General features: G+C 43.3%; 1 protein-coding gene across 25 annotated transcripts in view; it reads left to right on the forward strand.

Annotated features, from left to right (window-relative positions):
• Positions 1 to 23,803, forward strand: part of BCAS3 (BCAS3 microtubule associated cell migration factor) — a 454,932-nt gene that overhangs the window by 2,290 nt on the left and 428,839 nt on the right. For 16 of the 25 annotated variants that reach the window (XM_088657501.1, XM_088657504.1, XM_088657510.1 and 13 more), the window contains exons 2-7: positions 1,005 to 1,108; positions 3,570 to 3,657; positions 5,597 to 5,651; positions 6,312 to 6,387; positions 8,100 to 8,206; positions 18,612 to 18,693. In XM_088657501.1, the coding sequence (XP_088513627.1) occupies positions 3,587 to 3,657; positions 5,597 to 5,651; positions 6,312 to 6,387; positions 8,100 to 8,206; positions 18,612 to 18,693 (391 nt within the window). In that variant the 5' untranslated portion in view covers positions 1,005 to 1,108; positions 3,570 to 3,586. Of the gene's footprint in view, positions 1 to 933; positions 1,109 to 3,565; positions 3,658 to 5,596; positions 5,652 to 6,311; positions 6,388 to 8,099; positions 8,207 to 18,611; positions 18,694 to 23,803 lie in introns of those variants that run through there. The other 9 variants (XM_088657509.1, XM_088657502.1, XM_060268433.2 and 6 more) reach the window with 3 other exon arrangements.

Consider the following 23,803-nt stretch of genomic DNA (forward strand, 5'->3'; position numbering starts at 1 on the left):
ATCTGCCTTCTCATGAGTCAGGCTATTGGTCCATCTAGTTCAGTATAGCCTACATTGACTGGCAACTGCTTTCCAGGATTTCATGCAGATAGTTTTCCTTGTCCTGCTTCGAGATGCCAGAGATTGAACTTTGGGTTTTCTATAAGCACAGAAGATGCTCTGTCGCTGAACTGTGGCTGACAGCTGACCACTTCAATTCCTTGCTATTCTTTGAGTGTTCAAACAGATGGAGAAGTGGGTTGGAGTGGGATATACCAACTGCTTTGTGTCCTAGCAGGAGGTAGCAACTACCATCAGGTTTTGTGCTTTTGTTCCTAAGCAGTGGTAACAGAGCTCTGCCAACCCTGGATTTTCAGGTCATAAGTGTGTGCTGTAGCCCCCTGCTGGCCAGTGCATTGTATATGCCTGAGTGAGGGGAGCAGGTTTGTTTTGACCACACTCGACTCTGCTTTAAATGACTAAAATATTCAAAGTATGCATTTAAAACTGAACCAAGCCTAGTCTTGGGGAGTGGCGGGAACTGTCATGTTGCTTCTCTTAGGGGGCATCTATCTTCAAGGCAGGTAAGGAAGGTGACAGGAGAGCAATTCAGTACTGTTTTTTCAGTACTGTAGGTTTTCTTTGGAGAAAGCTATTTGGGATGTGTGGTAATTGGCTATCATTTATACAACTTATACACATTAACTTGCCATTCAGCTTTATATGCATGGCAATAAACAAGCAAACTAACTAACAAAGAAAGAAAGGGGGCAGGGTTCCAGGAAAAATGACTTTGGCAGTCTCACCTTCCATGGAACCCAATGGGTTTTGACTGTACACAATTTTGAGTTTAGGCGTGATCCCTGGAATGTAACCCCTACATACGTTGTGGGCTTACTGTACTGCCACCCCCTCACCCAGCTGCTCCAGGAGAGCAGATTGAGTTGATCACTTTCCAGGAGAAACCAAATGAACCTCAGGGATTTTGTCTGTGCACTGATTGCCCCTTTCATCTCCTTCATAAGGGGCAAACAACTGCAGTGTTCAGCAAGTGTTCATAATTCAGGATCATCTACTCAGGATCCGGTACTGATCTTCTCTGCACCAGCAGTTCTCTTCCAGTTGGAAGGTCAGTTTCAAAGTCTGTTTTTCTGTTGTCTGGTCACACACCAGCAAGCGATAAATATCTCAGAATCTGATTTGTCGAGATGGGAAGGGTGTTCCAAAAGGAAAATCCCACCCACAAAAGATGAGGTTTTGAAAAAGAGTGGCTCTTGACTATGGCAGATATCATTCATCGCACAATGGAAGTATTTTGTCTGCTTTTATCCCGCCCTTCCTTCAATGGTGTCTCCTCCCTCTCCCATTTCACCCTTACAGCAAGCCTGTGAGCTAGGCTGGGCTAATAGACAGCGAATGGCAAAAGGTTCCTCAATGAACTTCATAACTGAGTATGACACACTAACCACTTCCCACACTGGGTCTCTGAGTGTTAGCTGGTGCTGTTGTGCTGGCCTTTAGTTATTTGGTTTAAAACAAAGCAACCCCCCTCCTTTTCTTACTCATTTTCTCAGCTTCTAAACCAGGCATCCCCAAACTCCGGCCCTCTGGATGTTTTGGACTACAATTCCCATCATCCCTGACCACTTGTCCTGTTAGCTAGGGATCATGGGAGTTGTAGGCCAAAACATCTGGAGGGCCGCAGTTTGGGGAATGCCTGTTCTAAACAACCCCATATCAGCTGATATCCCAGGGCAGTTAAGGACAGAAGACAAGCCTGCTGGATCAAGCCAAAGGCCCATTTAGTCTAACATCCTGTTCTCACAGTGGCCAAGCAGATGGCTGTGGGAAACTTCTCCTGTGGTTTCCAGTTTACTGTGCCAATATCAAAACATTTTCCTCTTTAAGTTTGTCTGCCTGTTGCTGCCTACATCTCTGTGTGCTTCACCAGATTCACTCCCTCTTCTGGTTTAGCTGCTTTAGAGTACAGTGGAACCTTGGTTTATGAACACCTTGGTTTACGAATTTGTAGTGCAGTTGTTCCCAAGCATTCTCCCCTTCAAAGGGAGAGAGTTCAACAGGCAAGGTGTCACTGCAGATAAAACAAAATTAAAAAATTCCTTTCAGCAGCACCTTAGAGTTTGTCATTGGTATGAGCTTTTTGTATGCATGCACACTTCAGTGTATCTTCAGTGTATCTGAAGAGGGGTGCATGCACACTAAAGTTTATACCAATGACAAACTTAGTTGGTCTCTAAGGTGCTGCTGGAAGGAATTTTTTAATTTTGTTTTGACTATGTCAGACCAACACGCCTACCTACCTGTAACTGCAGATAAACATGCTGTCAATTCCTCACCAATAATCACAATCACAAGCAGAACCTCCCCTGCTGATCTTAAGGCATGGGCCAGCACATATTGAGAGAGGTATTTCTTCAGGTATTGGGGTCTTGAGTGGTTCAGAATTTATACAGCAATCTCAGTGCCATAAACTGGGCCCTGTGCAGGCAGCCTATGCCAGTTCCTTAAGGAATGAATCCATCTCGGGTCCCTTTACAGAAGTCTCACTGCAACATTCTTTACTAGCTGAGGCTTCTTAGCCGTCTTCAAGGGTAGCCCTATGTAGAGTATATTTCAGTAGTCCACACCTAAACTAGACACGGGGGCTACTTACAAGTAAAATATACTTTATGAAAGCTGTGAACTTGTGTGTGTGCGTGTTCATGCAAGTGCATACTCCGTGTGCATAGTGAGCTGGACATTTTAAAAATTAAAATGCAGTCAGTGGAGAGGAAGAGCACCTCAGAAGTACAGGGCACATAAAGAGGGAGCAAGCTCAGGTGCTTAGTGAAGAAAAATCATTGTAGCTGCACGTTTTGGAGTTAAGGACTCCTTTTTCAGGAGCTACAAATGGAAATAATGGCAGCATTATATAATATAATGTAGGTTTCATACTATAGCAAGTTTACTTGGCCCCAAAATATTTCAAGCACATGACGAAAAATATATCTGTCCTGAACACTTACACCCATATCAGACTTTTAAAATAATCACAACATAAAAGAATATTTTCCAGACCTTTTTTTGAATAGGTGCACTTTTGACCATGTGCTTTAAATTTTTTTAGACGGGGTATACTGTCTCTAGCATGTATGTAATATACGATGCATTACATTTTTAAGACCTGTGGTACTCATTGCCATTGTTTCTTTCCACAGCTCCTGAAAAAGAGGTTCTTAACTCACAAACACTTAGAACGGCAATAAAGAATTGTGCTTTGTTTAGACCCTGAGGTTGTTCTCTCTTTTTTGGGTCAAGTTTAAGAATTAGCAAAGTTGTACCCAGGCCATAAAGCACCTGTGCCTGTGCTATCAAGTATGGATCTGGGTTGCATCATATTTTTTCATCATAAACTTCCTCTTCTGGTCTGCTGCAGGATGATACTGCCGTTGACCTCTTGTGACGCAGCAGCTACTTGCTTAAATATCACTGGTGCCAAAGTGTGGAAGACTGGTTCTCTCAATGGCAGAAAACTTGTGAGACGTTCTGTAAAAATAACTTTTAAAAAATCAAACCTTTTCTGCGTGCAGGAATCTACAGATCAGCAATGGCTGCTGAGTCTCCCCGTCGCCCAAGCCGATGTACTGGAGGAGCGGTGGTTCGTCCACAGGCTGTCACGTAAGTGATCTGAAGCACTGCTTTGTACACTGAGGAATCTTATGTGGTACACCTGGAGTTACAAATGGAAGATGAAGCTTAAATGAGTGCCTCTCCACTGCAGAGGCTATTGAAAGGTGTTGAACACCTTTCTGATATGCCTTACCTCTTAATGCAGGGGCCAAGTATCTGGGGCACTCCAGATGCTGTTGAACTACAACACCCACCATCCCTGACTGTTAGTCAGGCTTGCTGGGGCTGATGGGAGTTGTAGTTCATAGAATTGTAGACTTGGAAGTAACTCCAAGGGTTGTTTAGTCCAACCTGCTGCAATGCAGGAAGCAGCAACATCTGGAGAGCCAAAGGTGCCCCGCCCCAACCTAGAGTAATCCCATCTACCTGAGAACAGATATTCCTTTTTAAGAGCCGAAGAAGAGCGCTGCAGGTGGATCAGGCCAAAGGCCCACCTCTTCCAGCACTCTTTTCTCACAGTGGCAAACAAGATGCCCCAATGGGAAGCTCGTAAGCCGGACCTGAGCAAAACAGCCACTCTCCCCATCTGTGGCTCCCAGCAACCAGTTTTCAGAGGCATATTGCTCCAAAAATATGGCTAGTAGCCATTGATATGCTTCGCCTCCAGAAATATGTCTAATCCTCTTCTAGAGTCATCCAAGTTGGTTCTTTCTATTCTGGGATGACTACAAAATCAATCTCCCCCCTCTCCTGTATCAGGCCTTCTGTCCCTTTCTGTCCATCCTCTTTGCATACCTGGTGTTGAACCAGTTGAGCTTCTGTGGAGTACCTCAGAAGAAAACATTTTCTATTATGTTATATCACGTTACTGTTATTTATTGTTTGTAAGACGCTTTGGGATTCATTTGACTGAAAAGTGGCATAGAAATATAATCATAGAATCATAGAGTTGGAAGAGACCACAAGGGCCATCCAGTCCAACCCCATCAAAACAAACAAATAATAAATCAAAACAAACCAGGGACCATCTAAATTAGATAAGAAAATTTTGCCCCCCCCCTTTCTTTACTGTGAGTTGTTTAGGAAATGTTTTGTTTTGGCTGAGGTGATAAATAAATAATACGTGAATAAAAAAAATAACCTGGACAAAAATACCTAGTAGGTCCATGTTCAGCAGGTTTTGCAATACTTTTCAACATATTTTTCAGGTCCTGCCACTGCTGAAATCGTATAAACAGCTACCAGATTTTTAGAAGACACCAGGCAGCCCTGTTTAGGGAGGCTTTTAATGTTTAATAAATTATTGCATTTTATTTTTCTGTTGGAAGCTGCCCAGAGTGGCTGGGGAAACCCAGCCAGATGGGTGGGGTAATAATAATAATAATAATAATAATAATAATAATAATAATAATACAGTGAGCATACCCGCCCCCCTCACCATATTGCTCTCCAAACTTTATGGTTGGTATGCTGTAGAAATGCGTTGAGCATTATGCTGCTGAGGAAGATCTGCTAGGTTAAAACACAGTGGGTTCTTTTATCTAATTTCTTATTAACTTGCTGTCGTGAATATATTTTATTGTTTGAGTATATAGATAATATTGAGATCTGCTGCTAGGTAGTTTTGCATGGCTTTCATATTTTAGTCCATATCAAAACATTTTATTTGAGTTTTCATGTTTGCTTCCTTAACTATCTTGTTGACTTTTAGAGTTAAGGTTAAACACAACAATAATCTTGCACATCTCTCCTCCCACGTGGCAATTTTGAGTATAGTTCATAACTAGAAATCTTAGCCTCTCCCAGAAAAGACTCGCTCCCTATCTTACAGCCACACTACCCCTCAGCCTCTCCTACCTCACAGGGCTGTTGTGAAGATGAAACAGGGGAGCACTCTGAGTCCTTCAAAGGTGGCATAAAATGTCATAAGTAAAATGAAGTATTTTTGGATTTACATTTTTCTTCTCTTTTTTTTCTGGGCGTATAGAGAACAGTCGTATATGGAAAGTGTTGTTACCTTTCTGCAAGATGTTGTACCACAGGTAAGTACAGGTATTTTGTACCAATGCTGACTGGTGTATTCCCCCACCCCTTACTTTTCTCCTTTAACAGTAGAGCAAAGTAGGTTACTTAAAACAGATTGCAGTTAAACATGCAGAATACAGCTATTAAGGCTCCCATGTTCCGACAGTTTAGTCAATTAAATTCTGGGCAGAGCAGACCCATGACTAATGGCTTGATTGTGTTGTATTTTTTAAAACTCCTCCTAATATCAAACTTAACATGGTGAGTGTTGATAGGATTTTAGGCAAAACGGGGCCACTGCAAGACAAGGAGAAGGTTTTGGCCTCCTTGAGTTGAACTCCAATATTGCAGAAATATATCTAAAATTAAAATCAGTCTAAATGGGCAGCCCTTTTTGCCCATGAAAGCCTCACAGAACAAAGAGGACTAAGCACACTTAGTACTTCTATTATACTGAGAGTCTGTTGGAAAAGAAAAATGGCATGTGGAGTGTGGCCTGCCCTGCCTGAAGGAAATACCTGTCTGTGTTTCTTTAGGAGAATACACTGCAGCGTTTTGTTGCAAGCCCCACAGGTTGGATTAGTAGATTGATATCGCTTGTTTTGTGCATTATCATCATGGGTAGGCAATAATAATATTTTGACAATTTTCTCTCCCCCTCCTCCTTTTCCTTACAGGCCTACAGTGGTACAACTCCTACAGAAGAAAAAGAGAAAATTGTGTGGGTCAGATTTGAAAATTCTGACTTGAATGGTACGTCTCTCCCCACCCACTATCCTGTTTTCTATATTTGTTCTTGGGTTGCCAGTCATTCAAGCATACCCTCCAACTCCTGGATTGAAAAATCCGGGATCAGCGGTGGTGCGGCACCAGAAGTCGCGGTGACGGGGCGACGGAAGTCACTTCTACGCATGTCCAGACATGTGTAGAAGTGACTTCCGGTGCCAGGCTGCCTGTGTATGCATGTCTGGGCACCAGAAATCACTTCTGCGCATGTGCAGACATGCGCAGACAGCCGGGAGCTGGGACATGGCCGCCGGCAGAAGCTTTACGGGATATAATCAATTCGGGATAACAGTGGGAAATGGTAACAAAATACGGGGTTTTCCCGCGAAAAATGGGAGACTTGGCAGCTATGCATTCAAGGTGTTGGCTTTGACCATTTGCAGTTCTATTTTTTTAAAATAAATAATTTTTATTAAATTTTCCAATAACTCACATCCATAAATCCAAACATAATTATAACAACAATAGTAAGAAAATAAGAAAAAGAAAAAGGAGAAGCAAAAACAAAAGAAAGAGAAAGAAAAGAGAAAAAATAATCATTACATACAATAATTCATCACATTTTAAATAGGGACTTCCTCGGAATCCCCCTACCTGCGGTTCTATATGAATCATTTTCGGCAAATTCTACATCTTACTTTCCTTAACCTATTTACATCTTCTATTTTTTATTTTTATATCATATTATACCATACTACACCTTATCCATTTGCAGTTCTAAACAGCTTGGGGACTTGGATATCTCATGGGGCTACCTTCTTCTATATATGTCCCAGTGCCTGCTTTTTCAGCATCTGTGGCCTTTCCCCCATATGATGTTTAGCAGGCATCTATTAGGAGCAGGGCCCAATTCTATACTTCCAGTTCTTTGCTAAGACCTGGCACTTTCAGATTAGTATCACTTACACAACCCAGTTTTTTACATTTTTGCTGATGTTTAATAGCAATCAGTTGTATTCAACATAGCACTAAGGCCACACCTTTTGCAAATGCAAACATCATTGAAAGTGGGATCATGTATAACTGTCCTGATACCATCATGAATGCACAATAAAAAGGACCCCAAGTTTTGCAATGGGCACAATGGAGCCTTCTGGTTTGGGGAGGTTGGTGGGGGAAACATTAACTTTCATTTGGTTTTTTAAATATATATACAAGTCTTGCACAAGGCTAATACTTAAATTTTGGTAAAGGAGCATTGCAGCAGACTTCTGTATTACATTTACTTACTTACTTACAAAGTTGGTGTATAGTCTGCAAGGTAATTCCCCCCTCAGGTGTTGACATATGGAGAGAATAACTCTTCCGGACTCGCTTGTCAGAATCCCAATGTGTCTTCAACCGTCATGGTTCATGCTGCCCATGGACAGGAAGCTGTAGTACAGCAACAAATGGAGGGCACCACTTCAGCTGTCCCTGGTCTACACTCCCTGGCAGTAGCTCTCCAGGGTTTTTATACGGGGTGGGAGACTTTTCCAGCACAACCAGGGATTGAACCTGTGACCTTGTGCATGCAAAGCATCTGTCCTACCAGAATTCTAGGTAAACGCCAGCATTTGCCAAGCTCCGTCTGTTTTGTTAGCTGCTCAGAATGTTTAGAATGGGTGTGTGTGTGTAAGAGCCACCTTGCTTTGATGCTGCACTACAGTGACTTCTGGTTTTTCTTCTGGACCTTTTAGATACCTCAAGGAATGTAGAATTACACGAGATGCACAGCACTGGCAATGAGCCTCCTTTGCTGCTCATGATTGGCTACAGCGATGGGATACAGATATGGAGCATACCTGTAAGTACCTCATTGATACGCTGTTGTACTCATGGCCTGATTGCTTGCAGGTTCCAAAGAGGCACCTGGTTGGCCTCTCTGAGAACAGGATGCCGGACTAGATGGGCCATTGGCCTGATTCGGCAGGGCTCTTCTTACATTCTTAACTCTAAAATAAAAAAATTCCTTCCAGCAGCACCTTAAAGACCAACTAAGTTTTTATTTTGGTATGAGCTTTCGTGTGCATGCACACTTCTTCAGATACAGTGAAATAGAAGTCCCCAGGCACTTATGTAGAGAAGGGGTGGGGAGGGGTGGGGATGGGGAGGGGAGTGGGGATCACTCAGAAGGGTGGTGGAAGTGGGTGATTGACTGACTGATAGCTGTTGATGACCGAAAACGACTGCAAATGGTTTTGCATGAAAAAGCAAGGGTTGAGATGGCTGAAGATCGCTTATCATGTATAATGAGATAAGAATCCGATATCTCTGTTCAAACCAGGTCCCTCCATGGTTTTGAGCTTGGTGATAAGTTGCAATTCAGCAACTTCTCTTTCCAGTCTATTTCTGAAATTCTTTTGTAGTAAGACAGTTACTTTGAGATCTTGTATAGAATGTCCTGGGAGATTGAAGTGTTCTCCTACTGGTTTTTCTGTCTTCTGGTTCCTGATGTCAGATTTATGTCCATTTATCCTTTGGCGTAGGGTTTGGCCTGTTTGTCCAATATAGAGAGCTGAAGGGCACTGTTGGCATTTGATGGCATACACAAGCTCAAAACCATGGAGGGACCTGGTTTGAACAGAGATATCGGATTCTTATCTCATTATACATGATAAGCGATCTTCAGCCATCTCAACCCTTGCTTTTTCATGCAAAACCATTTGCAGTCGTTTTCGGTCATCAACAGCTATCAGTCAGTCAATCACCCACTTCCACCACCCTTCTGAGTGATCCCCCCTCCCCTCCCCATATACACCCCTCAACACCCCTTCTCTACATAAGTGCCTGGGGACTTCTATTTCACTGTATCTGAAGAAGTGTGCATGCACACGAAAGCTCATACCAAAATAAAAACTTAGTTGGTCTTTAAGGTGCTACTGAAGGAATTTTTTTATTTTACTTCGACCCAGACCAACACGGCTACCTACCTGTAACCATTCTTAACTCTAGTCTACATTCTTCTTTCTTTACGTTGACAAATTATACCCTGCTTATTCACAGTTGGCTCTAAGTGGTGTACGAGAAACCTACTACAATGAAAATAAAATTCAAGGTAGAATGATAAAATGAGGTAAAATTCCTGCTGTAATAAAAAAAGTATTTGGGTCCACAAAACTCAACACAGAGCTCCTAGAAGATACAGGCTTTGCATCTGAGCCTTGGGATTTCTGTACACACACACACACCTCACTGTGCAGGCAATCAAAGAGGCATGTTTATAGCTGAAACGCACTCCAGCCAAGCAAAAGCACTAAAGGACGTTCTCTGAATGTTAAGAACGTTTGGAATGAAGTATTCTCCATTAAATCCGCAATTACAAGCCAACCTCTTTCTCCAAATCCTGCCTTAGTCCTACCATCTTTAGACATAGACTTGGGCTCCAGCTTGCACCACAGATAACTTAATAGACTTATTACTGAATGCAGCAACAATTACCAATAGCTGAACAATGGAACAACCAGTCTGAAATACCCCTGAACATATCTTGGCTATACAGTAATACCTCGGGTTACGAACGCGATCCGTTCCGGATCGCAGTTCGTAACCCGAATAGTTCGTAAACCGAACGCAACCCGAAGGGCCATTCTGCGCATGCGCAGACCGCGCGCGCCGCTTCTGCGCACGCGGCGAAAACACTTCCGGGTTTGCGCAGTTCGTAACCCGAACTGTTTGCAAACCGAGGTGTTCGTAACCTGAGGTACGACTGTATCTTGGATTTTCAGCAATTTCTGAGAATCTCACCAGACACAGGAGAGGGATTAAAGGCATAATAAAAGGTTCTCTTTGCTATTCGCTTGTGTTCCTTTGGTGGTGAGAGAGGTTGGGTTTGGTCTAGGCCAGGCATCCCCAAACTCCGGCCCTCTGGATGTTTTGGACTACAATTCCCATCTTCCCTGACCACTGGTCCTGTCAGCTAGGGATCATGGGAGTTGTAGGCCAAAACATCTGGAGGGCCGTAGTTTGGGGATGCCTGGTCTAGGCTATCGTTGTTCGTTTGTGACTTAGCATCAGTTAATGACCACAATCAAGACCTTGTTACACCAACCATTCAATCTTCTCAGTGGAGAGGTTACGTTAAGTAATATGTGTGAACATTGAATGAGTAAGCTAATGGCTAAATTCAATTCATAGAACAAACACTGTTATATGTACTGCTGGGTAAGTGTTTAATGGTTCTTGTATTTGTATAAAAATCAATAAAAACTTGTAAAAGGAAAAAGGAAAATATAAGCCTCTGGATTAACCCAGCAGGGTTTTTTATTATTATTTTATTTTAATGCTCTTCAATCAGTTACTGCTTTTCATAATATTTTGTCAGGTGTGTCAAACGAGAACGAGTGTGTCTTTATATCCTTTGAGTGCTGTGCCGTCGCAAAGAGTGTTGTTTTTGGGAATGAACATTAGGTGTCGCTATGATACCGAGCTAAGAACAGGAGAGCTGCATCAGCAGCTTTGGTGGCGGCAAACTTTGGAAGATGGTTTGTAACAGAGACTGGGGAAGGCAGGGATGATGTTGAACAGATCCTGTGTCATGTGCTGGCACTCAAGGAGAAGCTTCTTTTGCAGGAGGGTGGCAGAATCTGCCAATTTCTATTTCTCTTGGTTTCTTACTTTTGTAGTCTTAAACTCTGCACATTTGCAAACCAATTTTCTGGGTTGTTTTTTTACGTCCTCATGAAAACCCTAAGTATTTTAGTGCCCATCTCTCCTTACATGTATGGTTGTTTTTGTGTTTCCAAGATCCAACCCCCCCCCCAAAAAAAACATAAAATGTATTGTTTTTACTCATATATGCATTTTCCTGCACACTTCCCCCTGGTATATGCATTTTTGTGCATGTTATTTAGCTGGAGAGCTGCATTGCAAAACTCAGAGAACTTAGAACTTCATAGGTTGACTACATTTCAGTTTCAGGAAGTAGAAATTTAAGTAGATTAACCATTAAGTGCAAACTGAATCAGATTTCTTCCCCATCCTTACAGTCCAGCAATAAAATCCTTCTCACATTGCCTGCTACAGAACCTCTGCACGTTGCTGGGGTTTCTGTGTTCCTGTTTTCCTACTAGACCCAGGGCACTCCCTTGTGGCTATGTGTTGGCAGGAGAAGCTGGCAGGCAAGTTGTCTTTGTCAGGACCATTTGTTCAATGTGTGCTCAGTCTTCCCTTGGAGGAGCTCCTGAGCCATCCCAGAGCTCCCTGTTTCTTCCAGTTGATGGGCTACAAAGGTTCCACCTTCAGAACAACCTTTCCCATGTCCGTTTGGAAACCCCTTGCATGCAGCAGAGTGTGTTTTAGGATTTAGGGTCAATTTGCTTCAAAGGTGGGGACCCTCCAGATGTTGGACTCACATCATCCCTGAACATTGGCCATGCTGGTTGATGGGAACTGGGAGTCCAACAACACCCAGAGGACCACAGGTTCCCCCCCTTCCATTGATTTACATGGCCCAGCCTCTCTGGTCTTCACTATCAAGCCTCATGATTTGGGAGTTGGACATAATCCCGCAGCTGTGTTTTGTGGAGGAAGGTCAGTAGTGGTGTAGAAGCCATTTCAGGAATGCCAGTCTATTGTAATTGGTGGTACAGTTAGGCAGTTTTGGTCTCTGGAATTAAATGGCCTTATTGGGGCAGGGGCAGCTTTAGCTGGCCGTGCACATTATTTCACTTACTTTAAAAAGCCTTGCTGCGATTTGCCAGCCCTCTTGCTCATTCTGTTTTGTTAGGGACCTCAGACCTCTGTCCCAAAGCCCAACCTGACAGCATCGCTCCTACAGATAATAAGCCTTGGGGTTCCCCTGAATAGTATTTAAAAGCCACCAAAGTAATCCATGCCCCCTTCCCGCGATAAGATACACTTTAGGTATCTATCTATAGATGGGGAGTTTTGTCTTATTATCTGTTCTTGGTAACTGTACAGAGGTGCTTCCCTTTTAGATTTCTATATTTAGAAACCCTCCCACTCACCCCAAAAGCCCCCCCCATGCCCCAAGCCTCTTAATAGTGCGTGCAAACTTCCCCCCTTTTATCTATAGCATTGTGCTTTAGTTCTCTGTTCTGCTGGACACCTATTCAGCACTTAATAAACTAATGTGCTCCAGGCAACCCGGTTTGTGTCTGAGTGATTATGAAGTGTTTATGACAGTTCCTAAGCCGACACCCTCCATAATGGTGTTACATGGGCTTGGAAACACTTCTTGGCCCTTCCTTTCTGATGGTGTGTCTCTCTCCAGTCTGAGTGGTTTTGCATTAAATCCCCCTCAGAGTAAGATCTTTTGACTACTGAAGTGTTACTTGCAAATGGAATATCCCATTTAGATTTGCTTCAAAGGACTCTGGTAAAGGTTGGGCACGGCAAACAGCCCCGGGAGTGTGGTGTGTTAATCTATGATGCACAAAAAAGGGGGAGGAGGAAGCTGTTTATTTCAACAACTTTCCCTTCATTTCCCCCCCCCTCCCCACCCGCAGAGGAAAAGGTAGGTGGGGATGTTTAAAGTCATCTTTAAATTAAAAAGAAAGAAAATGGTGCATTTTTGAAGAAGGGAAATGGGATGAAATCATTCCAAGTGGTGCAGAGTATGGCTTATGAATTGTGAAATGTGGGATCGCACTGTTGTTCAAGTTTTTATCCAGTCCCAATCTTACTCAGAGTAAGCCAGTTGGGAGTAATGGACATGACTAACTTCAGTCCATTAATTTCAATGGGTCAACTCTGAGTAGAACTTACTTTTTGGTGGTGTTTCCCTCGCCACCCTGCCATAGCAGCAGCAAAACATTTGGAACTGGTTTCTCCTTCAAATGGGCTTCTGTTCAAAGTGGCTGTCTCTTATGGAAGTATTGCACTGTTACCAAAGAAGTCATGAAACAGAACAGATACGTTTAAAAACAAATAAGGCTGGGCTAGCCATAATAGTAATACAATAACATAATTCAGGGATGGGGTACCTGCAGCTCTCCAGATGTTTTTGGACTCCAGCTCCCATCAGTCCCATCAGCTAGCATGGACAGTGGTCAAGGATGATGGGAGTTGTAGTTCAAAACATCTAAGGGCCACAGGTTCCCCATGTCTTCCTTAATATACTGTATTGTAATATGGGCTTCAACAGTGGCCTTTGTGTGTGTGCTCAGGCCTCAGTGAATGTAGAAGTTGTGTTGAGGGTCCTGAATCTGGCAGATGGGCATTTATTATGTCCTTTGCAACCCAGAACTGCCCTGTCCAGTGCCAAGTACATGCCAGTTTTGGGGTAAAAGTGGGCATTATTATTTGGTTTTATTCTTGTGGGAAAAAAGTGGAAACCTGCTAAATGGATTTAGCTGAAATCAAGGCACAGGAGCATACAGGTATATTATGTCTTAAAGGCCACACTCTTTGAGTTTCTGGTCCTCCAAAAGCCTTGCAAGATGGCAGATCTCTCAGCTGCAGACAGCCAGATGTCATCCTGGCAATGTTGATGTTTCATAGAGCACACAAATAAGATCACCAGAGAAACATGGTGAAATGTTTTCGATAAAAGTTGTTGGGATCCTATACTTCTGTTTAAATAAATATTAAGCAACACACACACCCAAAGTGTGATTATGAGCCAGTGCATGTGTAACATCAGGACTCACTTTGCTCCACCTCCAGCTTAACTGGGGTTAAGGAATCTGCTGACACCGATGTTAGCTGTGGTTAAAGCTAACCACTACCACCCCCCAACTCAACACAAAAGTCTCTGTTTGTTCCCTTAAAAACATATACCCCACTGTTGCCTTGCATTAGTAAACCAAAGCATAGTGCAAAATGTGCACATGGTGCTTGTACCCTCGTATAGTGCCCTTTGCTGCTGCTGCTTTGCTCTTCTCAGGGAGAGAGTGGAGAAATAAACGAGGAAGCTGCAGTTCTCCACACTTTTTCTAGAGCTCCTCTGAGAGTTCAGATTTCTAAATGCACATTGGGGAAGGGGAACATGTGGCTCTCCAGCTGTCACTGGACTCCCAGCAGCCAGCAAGGCCAGTAGTCGGGGATTATGGGAGTTGTAGTCCAGTGACACCTGGAAGGCCACAGATTCCCTGTACCTGATATGTACATTATTTTGGCCGTTCTTACCACAACCCTGTAAGGTAGGTTAATACGATTACTGTGCAGAGAGGGTGGAATTTGAGCTGGGGGCAGATTTGAACCAGGAAGGCAGAGCATGTCATTAGTGGTTAATGTCAGTGGTGTTGTGCCTTTTTTTTGGGGGGGGGGTGTGGTACAGGAGATTCACTCATAGGCGCGCCAGGTAGGAGGAGTTCAACAGTCCCTCAGGCTCAGTGTTGCATCTGCAGCAGATCATTGAAGCTGTGCTGTTCACATACTTAGCCAAAGGCTTCATTCTTCTCAACATGTCTGGAGAAAGTCTTCAGCTTTAAGACAACAAACGCCTTGCCGTTGTCTTGCATTAGTGAAATCAAAGAATATTAAAATGTGGAGCTGGCTCAGAACTTCACCAGTTGCGCAAAAAAGGGCAGAAACAACGGCCGCTTGTCAACTCGGATTATTAGGGTTGCTAACATTTTGAAGACATCACAGAAGCTCCGACAATTTTTGGTGGCGCCTTTAAAACCCTGCCTGCTGAAATAATGAGGATGGATCTTTGATTAAAAATAAAATAAAATAAAGCATCTTTCCTGCCCTTTACCCAGCCACCCCTTAGTTGGACAGACAGGACTGGCCCTACTGTTGGGCAGCGTGAGGCAGGTGCTGAGGGGCATGGAATAGAGTTGTGTGTGTCTTGCACCTCCCAAGCTAGCATGCTGCCCTCTGGTGGAGGGGAGGATGCCTTGTCATCACTGCTGTTGATGTAAGATTTGTCCTTTCACTGCACAGCAAAATGTCTTGGGCCCAACCCAAGGGTTTTTGTCGTCAAGCCATTTGATTTTACAGAACTTTGGTCAATCTGTTGCTGGCTCCGTTCTGTATTTTGCATTTGGATTTTTCCCCTCTTCTTTTTTTGGGTCTTTTAAATCCTATTGACGTTTGTAACTTTTCATCCTATTGACTTTTCGTTGCCCATTGCCTTGTGATGGCTCTCCCTAGAAGACTGCCTGTCAATAATGCAGGCAAATGAATGAATGATTGCTTTTAGGAATTGCTGCCGCTGGAGACGGAAGGTTGGATATGGCGACTGTGATAGGAAGCCCCAAGAATGCTAAAACATTCTGACTGCTGAGTGGGGCATATCCCAAAGGAAGCACATTTTGACATCCTTTGTATTGAAGCTGTAATGTTGAAAGGGGCCCCTATAGCACCAACCTGAAGCAGGAGAAGCTGAATATTTGGAACTAAGGGCGCTGGGAAGTGTAGCTGTGTGGAGTAAACTATAGTTCTCACTGTTTTTGGGCTAGGGGAGAAATGTGCTTTAATATTTTAGAGCATACTTGACATTATCCTGGAGGATTCAGAAACCAACATTTTCCCCGGTGCAAGCAAAATCGTGTTTTGTCTGTTTCTGTACCAGCGCTTGAATTCCCAGTTTTGATTTCTCTTCTGGGTTGTCACGCCTTTCTTCTTCATCGTTTATTTATTTATATTTCTCTTTCTCTTCCCTCCCGCCCCATATGTAAGTTATTTTCTATGGTCGGAAAATATTTGTTCGCACAGTAAGGGGAATAATATCCCATTTTGTGTTTGTTTGTTATGGATTCAAACTGGTATGCTTCCAGACAACAAAGCCTGTCATCAGGAATTAAGACATTGATTCAAATGAAGTGTTTCTTTTTTCCCTTCATCATCTTCTTTTCCTCCTCCTTAAAATACCGGCTACAACTGGGAAAGGGACAGAAGGCACAACTTCAGCTCCCTCTGTTGTTCTCTCTCTCTTGCAGATGGGGTGGGTGTGATGCTGCACTTAGGTTTGACAAACGGGCTCCTTGCGCCCCAGATGCAGGCCTCTTGTGTTTTTAAAGTCAGTGGACCAGTGGCTTTGTTCCTCATGTAGCCGGAGCTGGCAAGTCCCCTGCCTGCAGTGATGGCTGTCAGCTTGCCCTTCTGTGGCAAGGAACACCTGAGGCTGCTTTTAAGCCCTCATATCTCATTCCTAAAACCTGTCTCAGAATGTCCTTGGCCTTTTGAAAGGCGAAGGAGTGTTTCTGCGTGTAGATGCTTATAAAGGAGCTTCCACTGGGGATTCGCCACTTAGGTGGAATGTGTCCAAAATGGTAGCCATGATGAGCAGGTTTCTGTTTTGCCACAGGTGCTCTTTGAACAATTTAGAGTGCCCCCCTTCCCTCATCTGTTCTTCTAATTACGTTTCTTTACAAACTCCATCTGGGAGTCTCCGAAGAGTTGGCAAGTTTGGGAACTGGGGATCCAGTGGCCATTTTGTTTTTTCTTCCTTCCTGCATGAATGTCTAGAGCTCCTTAAGTTAGTGGCAGGTTGCAACATTAAAACATAATATTAAAAAAAGTTTAAAACGACTTACAAGCACAAAAGTAAAGTGGGTCTTTAAAATACACACCTCAAGTGTCAGAAGCCAGGGCAAAGAGTTCCCTGCTTTGCGTGTGAATTGTTTGCTCTGAAAACTGTCATCAAGAAGGAACCTGGGTTAAGGTTATCTCTGTTTAAGGTTGGTGTATATGTAATTATTAAGAACATGAGAAGATACCTTCTCATACTTCCTCTGCCAGTGAAGGTAGAACATTGCTGTCATGGCTAGTAGCCCTTGATCGTTGTATCCTCCATGAGTTTTTAGAAACATTTTAGAAGTTTGTGTGGACTTGCAGCGTAGTATTTCTGGATTTGTAATCCCTTTCGCTCAGCCGCCACCTGGTTCCTGACATTGTATGCTGCTTGCTTTGCCAAATTTATTCTGGGGTTCTCTCTATGTCAGCATGTTGTTGGCTTTAAGAGGTTTAGCCTCATTACATCTGTTTTAAGTTCTTTTCGATTTGGCACATTGCTTCGTAATGTTTGCCATTTTCCCAGAATGTTTGACATTCCGTATCGGATCCATTACCAAACAGTTCTGATGAGCCGCTTACAGGAAGTCTGGAAGAATTATTCCTCGACTAACCCTGAACTGATCTCTTCTAGGATTCCATTAATGACCAAATTAATTAAAGCAGGGGTCCGCAGATCTGCTTATTAGGTGTGAGTGCCCTTGGCAGTTCCTCTTTTTTTTTTTTTGAACGCTCCTTTTGTCCTGCGGTTTAGAGAAGGAAAAACAAAACAGCCTCGGCCTCATCTGAGCAGCGGGAGAGGCTCCTGCTGCTCCTTACATTCTCCAGACAATGGCACTATATATGTAAAACAATATCATAGCACTTTAAACACCCCAAAGAATCCTGGGAACTGTAGTTTGTTAAGGGTGCTGGAACTGGAGCTTTGTGAGGGGAATACATCTGCTTTAAATATATAGTGCCGATGGGGCCTGTGAAAGAGACTCCAGCTTTCTCATAAGGAGAGTCCTGCTTGATCAAGCCAAAGGCTTGTCCAGTCCACCATTCTGTTTCCTACCATGGTGCATCAGACGCTTATGGGAAATTTCCTCAGCAGGCAGAAGGTTCTCCTGCTCATGAGTTCTACTCGCTGGTATTCAGAGGAGTTGAGTTGTAGCCAGTGTGCATCCACTGTTAATCATATTCAGACCTGTTGAAATCAGTGAACATGCCCAACTTACACCTGTTAATTTCAATGGGTCTACTCTGAGTATAATAACTTGGCTATATACATGCCATAATGCCTCTAATCGCAGAGCAAACATGTCACCATTGTAATCTAGTAGTTTTTCATGCAAGCCAAAAGTAATGGCTGGTTGTGATTATTTATTAAATTTGTTAAATTAAATTATTTATTAAATTACTTATTATTTATTAAATTTATCATCTGTAGATGTCAGGGTGGTTCACAGCATAAAATATAGCACAAAATACATCATAAAACAAGAGCAAAAACAAAGCTATAGCCCCACATGAGCCAGTATTGGACTCTCAGATTTTGCAATGTCTGTTGTTGTGGAAAGAGCTTTTCATCAGGGGAAACGATAGAACAAATAAATAATTCTCTTTTTCCCCCAGATTACAAGAGAATCAGAACTATTATTTTAATTTTCTGGAGATTTCTTTTTTAAAAAACAAAAACAAACAAACACTATTGACACAAACCATTGAAGTTGCTTTAGAATGCTAAGCAAGGGACGACAAAAGCCTTTGCTAAGGTGTCTGTGCTTATTTATTCTGTTACACAGATCAGCGGCGAGGCTCAGGAACTTTACTCCATCCGACACGGCCCTGTCCGAGCTGCCCGGGTTCTGCCATCACCACAGATTAGTAAGTACAAAATCCTGTGTATTAACCCTCCCACCGTGATCTCTTCTAATCATCCTAGTTGCTTGTTGTCCAAATGTTCACACATTTTGTCAATGGAATGTGAGCATCCCTTTTTGTTTTGCAATGGACCGGACCCATTCATACAAGAGTGACACATGTGGGTTTTGATGCAGGGTGAGCTGAACCCTCCACCTTCCCTGACTTTCAGTCCCTGTGATTCATTCCTCTGCTTTTCTATCCATCTAGCTTATTTCTAGTGTCTGGGATGGGCAAAAGGGTTTGGGCAACTGACTGTGGAGTGGGAATGGAGGGAGCGGGGAGGGTGAAATTTGGATGCTAAACTCAGATCTCCTTCCCCCTCCCACCAAGGTAACCAACAATGCAACCAGTTAACACCATGTTCTGCCAAGTATCCAAAGCCTAATTCAGAGGTTTTCAACCTTTTTGAGTCTACGGCTCCCTTGACCTACTACATTCTTTCTGCGGTACCCATGTGGGGCTCAGGAGCCCAGTTATGTAACCCCTTGCCTGCAGAGCTGACAGCCTCTCATCTTTTTTTGAACACCCTCCCTTGTGGAGTATTCCCTCTCCCTTCTCTCCTCTCCTCTCCCCTCCCCTCCCCTTTCTGGTCTCTGAGCTCTGCCCCACCCATCCCCAAAGACAGGTGCTTCCTCACACTGCCCCATGGGGCATGGGACTTGTCTGTCCATTCTCAACAGCAAAGGCTGGCTGGCTGGGCTCCCTCAGCTGCTTGCTTGCTTGCTCTGAGGCCGTATCAGCTCCTGGCAGCCAGTACCCAGTAGACAGCCCCAGCAGCACAATTTGCCTGCGGACCTTGTAGCCAGGGCTGCTGCAACCAACATCTGTGCAAGCCTTTGGGAGCCAGAGATACGAGAGGGCATCAGAGGAGGGAGGAAAGGCAAGAGGGACAGAGGCCAGTGTTGCCCGCTGAACCCCTGATCAGCATTCAAGGCACCCCAGGGTGCCATGGCACACTGGTTGAAAACCACTGGCCTAATTCAACAGTAGCTAGTCCTTCCAAGGTTGTTGGACTCCAACTAGCCTAGCATATGTGATCAATGGCCAGGGACGATGGGAGTTGGAGTTGAGCAGCATTTGGAGGGCACCACACTGTGTGTCAGCAGAACAAGCATGTGATTACACAAACATGGCGGTGGCTGTTGCATCTACTTTGGCTATCAAGCAGGTGCTTCAGTGACAGGCTGGGGCTGTGAGCTAACAACCTGAATCCGGGACAGAGTTGGCATTTTTTGTTTGCTTAGACAATACCATGTGCTCCACAGATTGTGAATCTGCTGTTGCGTACCGACCTCAGCACCCCAAGAACCTCTGCTTTGATTCAAAATCAAGTTTCTAGCCTGTATGGAAAGCTGGCAAATCAGTTTTCGCTTGTTGGTGGCTGGCAGCTTTCTCTGCATGGTTTGATATTCTGCTGTACTCTTTTCTATAATATAAGAGGACAATTCAGATCAGTTCATAATCATTTAGATTATTTATTGAAACATATTTTGGTTTCTTTTTACATAGCTTAGTTAGAGAGCACAGTGCTTGATTAAAAGCAACCAGATGCATTATTGACCCGTATCTGGAATTAGATGAAAGTAAAGCCTGTAATAGGAGGCCCAGGATAGCCAATGTATGAACCAGGTTTGGGAGAGGAATAAAAGAGATTTTTGTAAAGAAGGAGTGATAGCCATCAGCAGTGCTGAAACACCATTTTACTGGGGAGCTTTTTCTCTTTTTTTTAAGGTGGCTGGATGTAGTAGGGGCTGCTGGTAGATAGACTTGGCGTGTTCCTTGAAAGAGATCATACCCTGAGATAGGCCACTTGGTTCCCAGGTGTGAAAGGAAAAGCTCAGGCTTTTAACTCTGTGGCTGTTTCAACATTGCAGCTTAATAGTTTGTCAGCTGTGTTGCTAAAGCTCCGCAATTCTTTTGATGTCGGGTTCCTTAGCTGCGCCGTGCTCTTAGGAGCATAAAGCCTCTGTTGTTTGGGCGAATTATTCTGTGCCTTCGGTTTGGGAAAGATACCTGGGTGTATCTGATTGAGCAGGTTCTATAGCAACGTGTGCCTGTGTTTGTGTGTGCTTGTGTTTCCCTGGATTTGAAACTAAGGACGACCCCCTTGAAGTCTGATAGTCCAGTCCCATGGCTTTCAAATTTATCTAGTAGCGGAGGACAGCGGTGGCGTCAGGTCGGGACTTTGGGGCAGGGCTCCAGGGCCTCACTTGCAAGGTTGAGGTAGAGGCGCTGCAAATGCAACAGGGCTCGCTTAACCTGTTTTCAAGCGAGTTAAATAATGCACATTGCCATTTAAAAAGTGTAAGAAACCTGCATTAGGCCATTAAGAACAGAGTCTAAAATTTTCTAACTGCAACCGCTGGTCAGTGGACTCTTTTAAAATAACTTTTTAATTGAGTTTAATAACAAGTATAATAATAATAATAATAAATTATTCAAATAAATAGACCAAGTCTTCTTGCGCCATTTGTGTATCACAAAAATTAGCAGTGATATCTACAACATAGATAAATTAGCAGTAATAACCACAACACAGATAAAAGGTTGGCAACCCACGTGATGACCTGACCAATATGTTTTTATTCAAGGAACAGCCCTAAAATATCAGTAATTCTGCTCATTGCAACTTTTGCTACATGAAAGTACTGCTACTTGGCTCCAATTGCAAATTATCCTGTCGTATCCTGCAAACATGTTGCCCCTGAAAGAAAGCACATGAAAATGGGAGGCAGAAATGAACCTTGTAGTTGCTCTTCCAACTCTGAATAATGGTGTGAAGTGAAACATCTTGCCTGGCCTTGGATTTTATTCCAAATTACACAGAATTATGCATTGCTCACATCTGTGCCTTTGCTTTTTAAAAAAGAAAAGAAAATAAGGCAACCTAAAGGGCTGACTTAGTGTGTTTGTCTGTGTTAAATAAAGTAATAATAATTATTTAGGTTGCTCTGTAAAGGAAGGCAGATGTTTAAAACACTTGTATGTGGTCAAGCGTCTTGGGTGGCTGTTCGGCTTGCCAGTCTCTTAATACAAAAGTAATTCTTTAGCAGGCCTACTATGTAAAGCTTAACTTAGAAGGTGACCCAAAAATGGTAGCAGCTTTTAAGCAGCCTACAGATGGGGCGAGGCAGGTCTTGGGTTATTATAGTGACATGTTTCTGGTTTGATGGTGGTAGAATGAAAGCTGTCCTGTGTAGACATTGAAGAGAAATTACAGAGCATAACTCTCAGGTCTTGAAACCTTTTTAGAGCTACATATTAAAATCTGGACAAAAGTTCTAATGGGTTCCATGTTTTATGAAGGTCTTTGTTGGCTGGGTTGGACCCCTCAGGTGGCAGTCTTTAAAGATGGTTAAATGCAGTCTTGCTTACCCAACTGTAACCACCAAACTTCACCTCCTTTTCATACTAAGTTAAGAACTTAGGGGGTGGAGCAAATTCCTCTTGCTACTAAGAACCTTTTAATGAGGGTGAAAGAGGAGAGCACAAAATATGATCTGAAGCTCAACATCAAGAAAACCAAGATCATGGCCACTGGTCCCATCACCTCCTGGCAAATAGAAGGGGAAGAAATGGAGTCAGTGAGAGATTTTACTTTCTTGGGCTCCTTGATCACTGCAGATGGTGACAGCAGTCATGAAATTAAAAGATGCCTGCTTCTTGGGAGAAAAGCAATGACAAACCTAGACAGCATCTTAAAAAGCAGAGACATCACCTTGCCAACAAAGGTCTGTATAGTTAAAGCTATGGTTTTCCCAGTAGTGATGTATGGAAGTGAGAGCTGGACCATAAAGAAGGCTGATCGCCGAAGAATTGATGCTTTTGAATTATGGTGCTGGAGGAGACTCTTGAGAGTCCCATGGACTGCAAGAAGATCAAACCTATCCATTCTTAAGGAAATCAGCCCCGATTGCTCACTGGAAGGACAGATCGTGAAGCTGAGGCTCCAATACTTTGGCCACCTCATGAGAAGAGAAGACTCCCTGGAAAAGACCCTGATGTTGGGAAAGATTGAGGGCACAAGGAGAAGGGGACAACAGAGGACGAGATGGTTGGACAGTGTTCTCGAAGCTACGAACATTAGTTTGACCAAACTGCGGGAGGCAGTGTAAGACAGGAGTGCCTGGCGTGCTATGGTCCATGGGGTCACGAAGAGTCGGACACGACTAAATGACTAAACAACAACAACAGCAACAACTATTAAGGAATAACTGACATGCCTGATGGAAGGAACACACACACACACACACACACACACACACACACAGGATGGGTCCAATGGAAAAGGTGAAAAAGGAAGGACCAACCTCAAGAGGCTGAAGAAAGAGGAATGCACTTTTTCTCATGTCTGAAATATGTTTGGTATTTTACAGTAGTAAAAAGTACATTATTCTTCCTTCAGCATCCTGAGATTGGTTCCCCACTTTAGTCTTTTAATATAAGGGAAGGGTCACTCCACCCCCCATTTATTTCCATTATAACACTAGAATTGGGGACCCACTCTGTGAAATTGTTTGGTGATAGATTCACACATTCGGTTTCAACAACAGATATCAATAAATGTAGGTTTTTTTTATAACTTCTCTGAAGCTATTTATTAGGATAAGGGTTAAGAATCAAGTTCAGAGCCACTCTTTCCATAAAACAGCAAACCGCAACATGTGCTGTTCTCAGTAGCAGGCAACAGTGGAGGTGCATCTGTCCTACAAGCAAATAGAGGTGGGAGAAAGGATGTCAAAGAATTCAGAAGCAGGAGCAAAAATGGTTGATGCCATGGTTCAGAAATCATATGATCAGTATCCACTGTTGTTGCTGTTAGTCCAAACAAAATGCAACTGATTACACACACAAACACACTTACATCGAGATGCTTTTGCCATGAAATGAATGGGGTGAAATAATGTAAGGACCACGTAACTTGCATAATTTATGTAATCAACTTTTCTAAGTTTTGTAATTTTGTGACTGTGGACAGTGAGACAAATGATGCCATTTTTGGTGGAAGACAAACAGCAGTGGAACGGAAACAGCATTGCATGCAACAAATCCAGAGCAGAAATGATGCCCT

Source organism: Zootoca vivipara, chromosome 14 (genome assembly GCF_965207765.1).
Source record: "Zootoca vivipara chromosome 14, rZooViv2.hap1.1, whole genome shotgun sequence".
Taxonomy (NCBI): Eukaryota; Metazoa; Chordata; class Lepidosauria; order Squamata; family Lacertidae; genus Zootoca; species Zootoca vivipara.